This window comes from Artemia franciscana, chromosome 14 (genome assembly GCF_032884065.1).
Source record: "Artemia franciscana chromosome 14, ASM3288406v1, whole genome shotgun sequence".
In the NCBI taxonomy this organism is placed as follows: Eukaryota; Metazoa; Arthropoda; class Branchiopoda; order Anostraca; family Artemiidae; genus Artemia; species Artemia franciscana.
In genome coordinates, this window is record NC_088876.1 from 14,767,492 (window position 1) to 14,780,259 (window position 12,768).

Sequence of the window (12,768 nt, forward strand, 5' to 3'; positions counted from 1 at the left end):
GGAATTTCATTTTGTCATCAACAATGACCCCAAGGTCTCTTTCTTCGGTGACAGTTTCCAAAGTTATGAGCTTCCCAGTACGATCTGTCATTGTATATGTCATTCCTGGGTTCTTAGGGCCAAGATGTAGGACTTTGCACTTTTCAGCATTAAACTCGAGGGACCAGGAAGAGGACCAGTTGTTGAGGGTGTGCAGATCTGCCTGCAGAGCTGCGCACTGTTGGTTGTTTGCGACTGGGCCAAACAATTTCGAGTCGTCTGCAAACAGTTTAAGGTCATTTTGCACTGACTGGGCTGAGTCATTGATGAACATGTTGAAGAGGGTAGGTCCCAGTTTAGTTCCTTGCGGAACTCCGCTGAGCACTGGAGTTGGGTTTGACATGATTTGATTCCCCTCCTCATCATACATCATCACCCTCTGTATTCTATCCTTGAGAAACTGGATAATCCATTCCCTTACATCTTGGTGGAGTTGATAGAACTCTAGTTTCCTTTCCAGGTACGAGTGTACTACCTTCTCGAAAGCTTTGGCTTGGTCCAGCAAGAGTACGTCAACTGGAAGGCCTTCCTCAATCATCTTGGTGATTATGTCATATGATTGAATTAGGTTCGTCTCCACAGAGCGACCCTTCCTGAAACCATGTTGTCCATCGTATAACAGGCTGTTAGTTTCCAGATGTGCAACGATTGCATCATTTAAGACGCCTTCCATGACTTTTGATGGGACAGAAGTCAGGCTGATGGGTCTGTAATTCTGTGGTTTATCTTTCTGTCCTTTTTTGAAAACTGGCATGACATTTGCTGTTTTCCAGTCAGAGGGAATAGTTTTGGAAGCTATTGACATCTGGAATATTCTTGTCAGGGGTTCCGCTATTTCAGCTGCGGTCTCCTTCAGCAACCTAGGATGGATGCCATCGGGTCCCTTTGCCTTGGATGGGTCCAAAGTTTTTAGGCGCTTGTAAGTATCACAAGCTGTGAACTGGATCGGTGGCATAGGGTGTTTGATGTGGGTGGTTGGCATATCCGGTGGAGGGCATCCAGGGTCTTTAGAGAAATTTGACGAGAAGCATTGATTGAGGGTATCTGCCATTACCAATGGGTCGGTTATTTTGGTTCCATCGCTGGAGGTAAAATGATGGATCGACCTGCGGCTTGGGTTGTTTGAAGTGACATATCTCCAAAACTTTTTTGGATTGGTTTTTGCCTCTAGTGCTATCGACTCCTCATATCTTATGGTTGCTTTTCTGGTCGCATTTCTCAGTTTGTTTCTGGCCTTTTTGTACTGCTCTAGATGGGCTGCACTCTCACAATTTTTATACTTTTTCCAAGCTTTCTTTTTCTTATTAATGACTTTTTTTAGCTGTGGTGACATATACGGAAGGGTTCTGGGACGTTCTGAGAAGTAAGTTTTCGTATGCTTCAACTCAAGACTCAGTAGTATGTCCTTGAAAAGCTCCCAGGATGCTTCAGTGTCTTGTTGCAAGGAGTTTTCCCATTCAATCTCTTGTAGGTCCTGGCGTATTTTCTTGTAATCAACAAACGTTCGTTTGATTTTGTTGGTTGGTATCTGATTCAAGATTATTGCACTCAGGATACAAAGATGGTCGCTTGCTCCAAGGGGGGGTAAGTTTGCTGTTGACATAATTTTTTCGGGGTTGTTTGACAGAACGAGATCAAGGAGAGATGGAGTTTGATGATCTCTATGTCTGGTAGGGAACTCAACTGTCTGGACCAGCAGGTTATCAGCAAAGGCTTCAAGAGTTGGATTGGTATAGTTGTTTTGAAGAGTAAAGCCTAAACCATCGACCCACCTGGTGTCCGGCATGTTAAAGTCTCCTGTGATGATGACATTTTTGGGGTTACATATTGTCATTTCATTTATAATATTTGCCACATACTGAAATGATTCTTCGGAGCTGGGGGAGGAAGGGCTACGGTAAATCACGCCAATTCTAAACTTTTCAGACCCTACTGTCAATTCAACCAGGATAGACTCTACCCAAAAATAATTGGCACTTGTGAAAAGGTCAATGTTATTTACCTTCAAGGCTGACTTGATGTATATGGCAACTCCTCTCCTCACATTGGGTCTGTCCAGATTCGAAATGACTGTGTATCCTGGTATCTGAATATGGCTATCCTCCAGTCTATTTTGAGAGTTTTTTGGGCAAATTTCACTTAAGCACACAACGTCTATATCTTCGTGAGCCAGCAACACTTTTAGCTCATTCAGCTTGTTTGGCAAGGAGTCAATGTTTGTTGACAACACTTTCATCACTTGTTTCTGTCTGCTTCTTCTTCTTCCTGAGCCCGCTGGAACTAGCACGTCATCGTTGGATGACGGACTTTCGTCTGCTTCGCTAGATGCTGCGTCAGTTGAATAAGAATCTGGCGAGTTGTATTCCGATTCAACAGAAAGAACGCAGCTAGTGTCAGATTTGGCAGTTTCAAAACTGCATTCCGATGAATGTTCTTGAGCTAATATGGAACTACTATATAATACACTGTTAAATGACACTAAACTACTATTTACATGTCTTTCGTCTGGCTGTGCATCTAGTGCTCCATCGCCCCCAATGCTGGGGGTGGAGCTCGCTGACCGTTTTTTGAAACGACTTTGCCGTTCCGTACTCCGAGGTCAGTCTCACCGTTTGCAATCCGTCTTTTAAGTTCCTCTGTAGCGCTCTTACGTTTAGCTCTGTCCTCTCGGGACTCATCGCTGTGGAACTGTATGTCTGCTTTCAGCTCGACGGATTTTTTCAAGATCTTTACCTTGGTGGCAATGTCTGTAACACTAAAAAGAATCGGGGGAGGGCGGTCTGGGACTTGCTGGGTGGGTGGTTTGTTTGCACCGAGTCTTTTCAGGTTCAGAACTTTGACGCCGGGGAGACTATAATCTGAGGCTAGGTGCTGGATCACAAACTGAACATCGTTGGTTTGCAGAGGAACGCCATAGGCAATCAGATTAAGTCGTCTTCTGTTTCTGTCTTGCTCTTGTCTCACTATTTTGCGGACGTCTGTTTCGAGACGGGTAGTTATAGAGTTTTCCACAAGTTTCTGCACATCATCTATGGAAACCTTTGATTGTATAGCCGTCTCAAGCGTTTCCACCTGAACCCTCACAGTGTCCAAAGAAATCTGCATATCAGATCTGAAACCAGCAAACATGTCACGCATTTCACTACAATGGGATTCGAGAGTGCTTTTCACTATATTTGGAACATCAGGCTTACTGGAACCTGTTTTACATAATGGGCATGTCCAAATACTTCCAAGTCTTTCATTCATTTTGCAGAAAATGTTGTATTCGGCTGTACTCATTCCTAGACATGTTGCACAGAGCCATTTATCACATTCATCACACTGAATGGCTGGCGAGGACTCACTCAGAACACAACCAGAGACAGCACACTTATCGACTCCTTTTTCGGGTGTTGCGGGTTTTAGGCGTTTTGAGCTATTGGACGCCATAATTTCAGAATGAGCGGCAACGTTGGCCGGAAAAATTCAACACTGATAGCGCTTAATGAAGAACGGGAAGATATGCAATTCCCTGGAGAATTGAAACTAAAATGAATTGCCCAAAAGTCTAAATATATCAATCACAGCACTGAGGTAGGTCCCTTAAATCAACACCTAGGGTAACACAAGACCAGAGAAAATGCAAAAAACAGATGATTCTTTGTAATTTACTTAATAATTATAGCTTTCTACATGCAGCCCTGCTCTACTTTAGCCCCAACCCTGCTAATATGGAAATCTATAGCTGAAATTACATATTTTCTATTGATTCTGCCAATCTATCCCTCAACCCTTGTACCTGTTAATTGAGGCAACTGTGGCAAAACAAGAACTGGAAAAACAAGTAACAGGTGGCAGAAAACATTAGAAATATATAATTTGGGCTATATGTTTGCAAATTAGGCATGATAGAGGTGAATTTCTTGTTGTTCATATTTTGATTTAAAAATAAAATGAATATACCACTTGATGCCTTTTTATATGTTCTTTACAAATATAATAATTGCTTATTTTGCTAGTTCAAGTTTAAGCACTTTTTGACCTTACTTAACCTAACAAATTTTGGCAGTGAAAAACATACATTATTTTGTCAAAAATGACCAAAAACACATACCTTAATTGAAAATTTGGCATCAAAGAAGAAGAAATACAGCATAATATTGTAAAATTTATTAATCCAACTTAATTGTGGAAAATCAGTGCTCATAGATTATACAACATGTAAAAAATGGATTAATAATGAAACAGTAAGTTTGAGACCAATGTTTTAAGCTTTCTTATACCCAAAAACTATTTGAGTATACTTTGGTCATTTTCAAGAGCTCAAAAACTTGTACTTGAAGCACTTATTATGTTTGTAAAAAATAAAAAAGGGCATCAAGGAGTATGTTCACTTTATTTGTAAATCAAACATATGAACAACAAAAAATTTACCAATTATTAGTATAGCTGCACAATTTTCCCCTGGGTATGTAGGCTTAGTGGAAGGTCACTTATACCTGATCATGTCCCTAATGTTTTTACTTGGTTGAAAAAAAAATCCAAAGAAAGTTCCTATTGAAAAGGAAAGAGATCAAAAGTGAGATTGAATTTGTCATAGCTTGGAGGTTTGTCCCTTCAGTCTGTTTAAAGAAAACAGATTCATAATTGAAGCTTTGTTCATTTCAATCTTAGGGATAATCTACATTTGTTACACTTAATTAAATGGTTGTAAAGGGATACTTTTATTTATTTGTCTTGTTTGTTTTCTACATAATTTTTTAATCTTTAAATTGATATACATTTCTTACAAATTAATTAGTCATATCATAGTTCCACTTGCAAGTTTTGACCTACTTTGTAACCCTGGTCTCAAAATTGCATATAAATTTATTGGAGCTAGGAAACATAGAACTCCTCTCTGTTTAAAAGAAAATGGATGGACATAGGTAGGTTTTAATACACTAAAGTCCTAGGGCCATGGAAATTAAAAAAAAAACAATGAAGATTAACTTTAAAATTCTGGACATGACATAAATATGACATTCACAAAGAAAAACCATTCACAAAATTTTACTTTTGTGCTCAGTTGCCAACCTGAGCAATTGCCCTAAATTTTTAAACCTTGCAAAACATTCACCAGCCAATTCTTATGACCTACACTGTTGTCTGTACATCAAAAATTCATGGAAAAGGAAGGACCACCTTACTGACATTTCTTCCTTTGTACTTATATTTAATGGGTTTAAAAGAAAGCTCCTATGGCTAAGTCAGAAGCCTAGTAAAGGACCAGGTAATCCTTTAGACAGGAAGTGCAATAGGAAGCTAGGGGCCAGTCATCCTATGCTTTTGCATGTCCTTCCTGCTTACTGACCCCAGATTTCTCTAGGTAACCTGTTAAGTTTGGGCCAATTCTGGCTGAACTTACAGAGTTACATCACTGACCTTCGTCCCAAACCAAATAAACTGCTAATGCCAGAAATTAAACCTGTGCCCTTTGGATAAAGGATTCTCAACCTAGAGTGCCAGCCACTTAGGAAGGAATACAAATGTCACCAGAGAACAAAAATTATTTGGAAAAAAGAAAATATTGAAAAAAAAAATAACTCAAGTCATAGTTGCTCATTGCTGTCCCACAAACAATATGTATTTCATTAAGACAAATAAATTTTTAAACAGGTATCAACAAAACTCCATCAGGGATTGTATTTACTTAAGGTACAATCAGCAATATTAATGCTTAGTTTTGTGATATTCTGGTTTTGAAATAATAAAAAAAGAGAAATTATATGTTCTACTTGTTTTCCACAACCCCATTTGAGAAAAATCATTTGTAACAACAATATACCCATGGTTGGCTCAGAATCTCTCTAAAATTCTTTAAACAGAAGGAATTTAAAAAAAAATTATACTCATCAGCAAGAAAAATATTAACATAACTCTCTAAACTTGGCACTTTTTAAGACAATTTTTAGCAAAGCAAATGCAAAACTTTAATGGTGTCCTATGTCATCTAAAAAAAAAAACAACATTAAAATGTGTCAAATGAATTTTGATGTAAGATGCCTCTAATACTTTCAGTTGAATCTGTGAAATGAAGGGCCAGGTATTCCTTTACATTTTATACAATATATAAAAAGAAAAACAGTTCAAATTTTTTCACAAAAGAAGAAGCTTGATGTAAAAAAATAAATATATTTTTAACAGAAAGCAACTGACATCAATGAAATCAAATAAAACAAAAATTCATGGAGAATAAATAATATAAGCCATATATTTAACCTATAATGAGGTGGCATAAAAGATTATTTTTAGAATTAGAAAAAAAACAGTGTTATGGCTTAAAGTTCTGCTCAATCAACAGGAGTTGTCTAAGGCCAGAATAATTAAGAACTAAGGCCAGAGAAAAAGAAACTGATAACCAAAAAAATAAGGCACCCAAAAATTTCAGGACCCTTTAGAGGGAAAAGAAGTAGAAGTAGGTACTTCAAAATACCTTCTTGGGAAATACTTTAGCCTGTAGACACATCCCTGAAAGTTTCATTTTCCTAGCCTAACCTCTTTCAAAGATAGCCAAAAGTAGCTAAAGTAAAATTTTACCCCTACTGTATCTTAAAAATCCAGTTTAAATAGCAGTCTCAACAAATATAGACTATATAAAAGGCTATAGGTATTGGCCTAATCATTCTAAATTTTTTCCAACTAATAATTATAGGATGGTTTAGAAACTAGGCCTGTTTGATATAATAACATTTGACTAACTCACCAATGTGATAGCTGCCTCCCTAAGAATCAACCTTTTTAATAACGAAAAAACTTTTCTTCTGACTCCTTATGAAGCTTAGCCTATGCAAGACAGGCCTAGAACACCAAAAACCCTTTAGATACTAAGGAATATGCATAATATTACTTACAGGTCACTGAAAAGCTAAAATTATTTCTATTATTTACAGTTTCCTTGTCTTTTCTCTAGACTTAACGATTTCACATGTTTATCCATTTAAAAAAATATATAGCATTGACGTCACAATCCTCAAATAATCTTTTTATTTGGGGGTTATAAAGTGCCAGCCCACGGACAAGTAATCCTGAGCGTTTGTGGGGATAATCCGACTAACCTCTGACGTCATATGTGTCTAAAGAAACGCTTGGATTAATCAGATTAATAATCGGACAAGTAAAGAAATGCACCCAAAATATTGCAAATTGTTTTTCTTTGTGATTGTTATATTTATGTATTATCAAGTATTTTAAAGATAATCTTCACTGTTTTGTTTTAATTGCCATTGCCTTAGGAATTTAGTTTTAACAGACAGGAGTCATTGCCTTAGGAATAACAGACAGGAGTTCTATGTTTCCTAGCTTCAATAAATTTATATGGAATTTTTAGACCAGGGGTTACAAAGTAGGTCAAAACTTGCAAATGGTACTGAGGTGTGACTAATTAATTTGTAAGAAATATATATCAATTTAATGATTCAAAAAAACAATCATGTAGAAAACATACAAGACAAATAAATAAAAGTATCCCTTTACAACCATTTAATGAAGTGTCACAAATGTAGGTCACCCTTAAGATTGAAATTGACGCACACCAAGTGTAGAGACATTAGCAACCCCATAGCTAGAGCCCCTTGTGATATAATCAACAAATCATGTCACAGAGCTATGTTCTCTGTGTTTTAACACCTCAGGTCCATGGACTTCCACAATTGCAATTTCACAATTCATTGAGAAAGGTTTTACAACGTCATTTTTCTACCAATGCCACATTTTATTTGGTATTGTTTCAGTCTCTTTTGTGCCTTCAAAAGAAACTGATGCAGAGGAAGCATCCCAAGCAGGTCCAAAGTCTGAGAGGTTATTTCAATCTTATTTAGGCATAAGACTAAAATGATATCAATGGATTTAATCACTATTGGGGCTTGTTTTGTATTGTTCAAGAACAAATTGATAGAATGCATTTATATGAGAATGCAAAAATCCCAAGCACCAGCTTGGTTATAAATGTAAAGTGGCCTACTGTATGAAGAAAAAGAAATTCACTTATCAGTTGAGTGACCCATGGTTCTTAAAATGTCATTATGCATTAATCTTAGTATATTCATAGCTAATAAGCATACCCTTCTTGACTTAGCCCTAGTCTGACCCTGTGACCTAATCTAAGTCATTTTTTCATAGCTGTTGCAGCTCAAACTCATTGCCTCTTACAGTAGTTCCTACATTCACTTTGTCCTGGGGTTGCTCTTTGGTTTCTTTTTGTTGTTCAAACATTCATGTTTTTTTGTTCATTTTTTTTTCTCTTTCAAGTGGCCATAAAAAGAGGAGGAAGTCTTGTGACCCAGCAGACCTGGATGCACAAATTTCTTCCGTGTCACATAAAATTGGAGACTTAGTGGATGTCATTGGGCAACAGAAAAGCAAAAAAGAACAGCCAGCGGATTGGGTCTCCATGGCCTTGGCTGAAGACTTAAAGAAACTGCCGATTGACTTAAGAGTCAAGGCTCAGGCTGAAATGTTTGGAGTGCTTGCTAAGTATACAGAGATGGTAATAAATAGGGTTTTAGTACAGGAAAACATTGTGAAGACTTTCAATTTTCATGATTACTGCTAAAAACAGTTACCATTTATTCACGATTTTATTTGTATAATGTTTGCTCAATAATACTTGTAACTATTCTGTTGTGAATAGTAGTTTGTAATTCAAATCACATGTAATTTCTCATGGTAGTGTGCAGCTTGTAGTAAATTCACATTCTCATATTATAACCATGGCAAATAGGCTAAATTTTGCCAGTACTTCCAACAAGATTGTGATATGTATACTGTTTGACTGTGAACAAATTTGATACATGATAATAGTTATTGGAAGCTGCTACTATGTTGGTTGTGATGGCAACACCATCCACTTTTTGGATCCCGAAATGTAAGTAGAGGGAAGAAAGTTAAAAAAAAGTTTTCTGTTTCACAGCAAGGAATCTAAACTTGTAAGTATATACTGGCCAAATTTCACTTCAGTATATTGTTTTATGAATTTTCACGTGTATATTCAAGTATTGTAAAATTGAGAATCTGTTTTAATTAAAAATAAATTGAGAATGAAAAATTATTTCCACATGTGACAAAGAATGACTACAGCATCCAAATAATCTCATATAAAGTGTCTCATATCAAAATTTCATTTTGATTTTTAGATATGTAACCTTTCAGATACTTAAAAGTACTTATACATACTTAAAAGCTAAGAAATATTCTGAGATTGCTGTAGTCAGTCACCAATTATGCACAGTGAGAGAGAGAGAGATCGGTATATTTAAAAACTATCGTAGCATAGAGCTAAATTCAGTTTTTTCACAAAAATCATACATTTAAACAAAAATCACACACTACAACTCAGCATTAAAAACTGATGTAAAAAAAGGCACAAATGAGTTTGCGTATCGATTGATCCGTACTTTAGGGGGTACAAGTTTATTTCGTAATCGAGTTCGGCTATTGGGAGGAGCTGGTTCGGGTAGTAGTGATCGGTGGCTCTTATTGGCTAGGATGAATTTTCCAAATTGGTGAATAAGGTGTTCCAGCCGGACTTTAAGTGGAGATAAGTTTAATTTAGCGAGGGCTTGATCGTAGGGTATGCCACGGTCTCGGAGTATAATCCTTGTTGCTCTTTTCTGGACGCACTCTATGTCGCGTAATAGGTACGCTGTGCGGATAGCAGATGGACCCCACACCGGGCACGCGTACTCGAGCAACGGGCGAACATAACACGTGTAGGCATGGAGAAGGCTTTTAGTATCACACCCATAACGCCTCATTTTGGTAAGTGTCTGAAGGCTTGCATTAGCCTTGTGGACGGTTAAATTAATATGGGCACTGAAACTACAGTCACTAGGGAAAGTTACTCCTAAGATTTTTATTTCGTTCACAATCGGGAAAGGGACTAGAGGCATATCTATATTCCGCTTCAGAGGGTTGAAACGAATTATCTTCGACTTGGCTACGTTAATGGTAAGATCATGACTTGGGCATTCGGTCTTAAGCTGATCAAATAACTGGTCTGAAAACTGCAGTGATTGCAGTATAATCACTTCTACTACATTACCTACGATTTAGAAATCAAATTGTGCAGCAAACTATGACATTTTCATTATAACTATATAACAATCATAATATATACAATAATAATATAACTATGTAAAATCATAAGGCAGCAACATAATTCTACACAAGGCTTGAACAGTTACTGTCTATTCACAATATCATTCTGCCAAGGTACTTTTCCAATACTATTGAGGTAAATGCATAGGGTATCACGAAGTTTTTTCACCTCAATAGTATAGTTATTTGCCCCAAGCCTGTTTATTCTGTCCCATGTATCAGTTGGGGCTGGGACATTTCTCCACTGGCCATTGTCCTCATCACCTTGATCCACATCTCCAACATTAATATACCTTGCAGTGATCACTGTCACTCCATCCCCAACTCTCAGGAAATTATGCAAGCAAACACATGACATCACTATGATCGTAGGTAGATGGCGCTGTTGCGCTAGCACAGCTGCAGAGCCCATCTACCAAGTTTAGCTTAATAGTGCCAAATATGTGTGTGCTGGTTCGTCAATGGCGTAACCAGTTAAAGCAGTAGCTATCCTGACAGTTTTCTGTGCCATCAATATACAAATTAAGTACAGGAAAGATACTTTATTTGACCTTTCTTCACCCCTGTATACGGTGGCGCCATCTACTTTTTCGAACTTGGTGACTTTTAATCTTCTGACGAAGCCACCAGATGCTGCTACCGTCCCTTTTTTAGATGTCAGCACTGTTCACAGTAGAGCTACTTCTAAGCCTCCCATTAAAACGAGTCGCGGTTGCAGAAGTGGTAAACGCGTCTCTGAGAGGAGGAATCCCCTAGTAGAACCGAGTAACTTATCCGCTCTAAGTGACACCCGCGCCAATGTAGGCAGATCGACTGAATTGAGTCTCACAGACTTACCCGTAATCGAACGCTTCGACAGTTTGCCCGTTAACGACTATGCCGATGAGCCGCCTCCCATCCTAAGACCTGTTACGCGGTCGTCGTGGCCTTCCTAACTTCCTCGTAAGCAACACTAGATCGCTGTGCAACAAAACAGAAAATTTTGAAGCTGTTATTCGCCACTGTTATTTTCTTCTTTTTTTTGTGTTAGTTTGTTATTTAGGATAGTGAAGCAACGCAAATTAGCTGTTAAATACGATGTTGTTTAAATAAACCTCTCTCTCTCTCTCTCTCTCTCTCTCTCTCTCTCTCTCTCTCTCTCTCTCTCTCTCTCTCTCTCTCTCTCTCTCTCTCTCTCTATCAGGTTCACTTTTTCAAGTGAAGTGTGAATTGGTGTAAAAAAGATCCGCCACTTCGTGGCAAGGATGCCAAAGCATTTTTCAATTATTCTTCGAGCTTGCGATAATCTGTAATTAAATACCCGTTTTTGATGGTCCAAATATTGTCCAGGTTAAGGCCTCATGATGTAGCTTTTTAAGGGAAAAGCTTCATCCCCCACAATAAAGTTAGGAAACAGTGTTGTTGATCCTGGCAGAAAGGCATCAGGTGGTAGGCGAAAAGCACCACTGTCAAGGTTTTGTAGACATTGGTGCACCAATGTCTACAAAAGTTAATTTGTAATCAGCATCACAAACTGCCATTAGGACAATGCTGAGGAAATTCTTGTAATTGTAGTAAGTGCTCCCGGATTTATAAGGAGCAACCACTTGAATATGTTTGCCGTCAATTGCACCACAGCAGTTTGGTAAGTTCCAGCGGGAGTAAGAGTAGTTAGCAACTTCCTTCATGTTCTCAGTTGACAGGTTTGGTAAATAATCATCTTTCAGTGCATCAATAATGGCAGTCATAGTTTCTGTGGTAATCCCGACAATTGTGCTGTGCCCATGGCGGTGCTCATACATCAAAGACTTTTGGGTTCTCCCATCTGCTAAGAAACGAATTGTAACACACAATCGTTCAGCAGGAGATATGGGTATTCTCATATTTGTTGTACTCTTCTCCAACTTATTGAACACCTTACCAAGAAGGCAATTCCAACTTTCTGGAGTCATTCTGACATAATTGGCAAACATAATCACATCATTTGAGATGATTAGCTCTTTCATGAGGTTATGAGATGGCCCCTGACCTATCCTCCTTGAAACATCAAAAATTAGTCTAAACCATATACTTTTTTTTCTTTCTCTTCTTCAAAAGAAGCAGCTGCTGCAACTGCAGGTTTAAAAGTAGCAACAGCTCCTCTTCCATCTTGACCTGGAAATGAAAAAAAGATAAGCTAGGTTTGGCTTAATATGTAAAGCACAAGATTTTCCAGAAATATGATCAGCTAGCTTCTATGGTTTTATTTGAAAAAAGCAAAAGGACAATAAACCAGATTAACTTAAAAATCTAGTTTAAACAATAATCTCAACAAAAATAGACTATATAATATAGGCATTGGGCTAATCATTCTGTTTTTAAATAATGTCAGCCATATATTTAATGTATAAGGAGGTGGTATAAAAAAGTATTCCCAAATTTAGATAACCCAGTGTTATGGCTTAAAGTTCTGCTCAATTAACAGGAATTGCCTTTTCAGAAACTGGCAGAAAAGAGTATTCCTAAATTTAGAAAACCTAGTGTTATGGCTTAAAATTCTACTATAGGAATTGCAACAGAATTATACTACAGAAATTGCCTTTTCAGAACTAAGGCCAGAGAAAAAGAAACTGAAAACCAAAAATCAAGATA

General features: G+C 37.6%; 1 protein-coding gene across 1 annotated transcript; it reads right to left on the minus strand.

Moving 5' to 3' along the window:
• Positions 1–11,606: 11,606 nt before the first annotated feature.
• On the minus strand, positions 11,607–12,089 carry LOC136035742 (uncharacterized). The gene has a single exon (XM_065717712.1). The coding sequence runs from the start codon at positions 12,087–12,089 to the stop codon at positions 11,607–11,609; it is 483 nt and encodes a 160-aa protein (XP_065573784.1).
• Between the last annotated feature and the right edge of the window lie 679 nt (positions 12,090–12,768).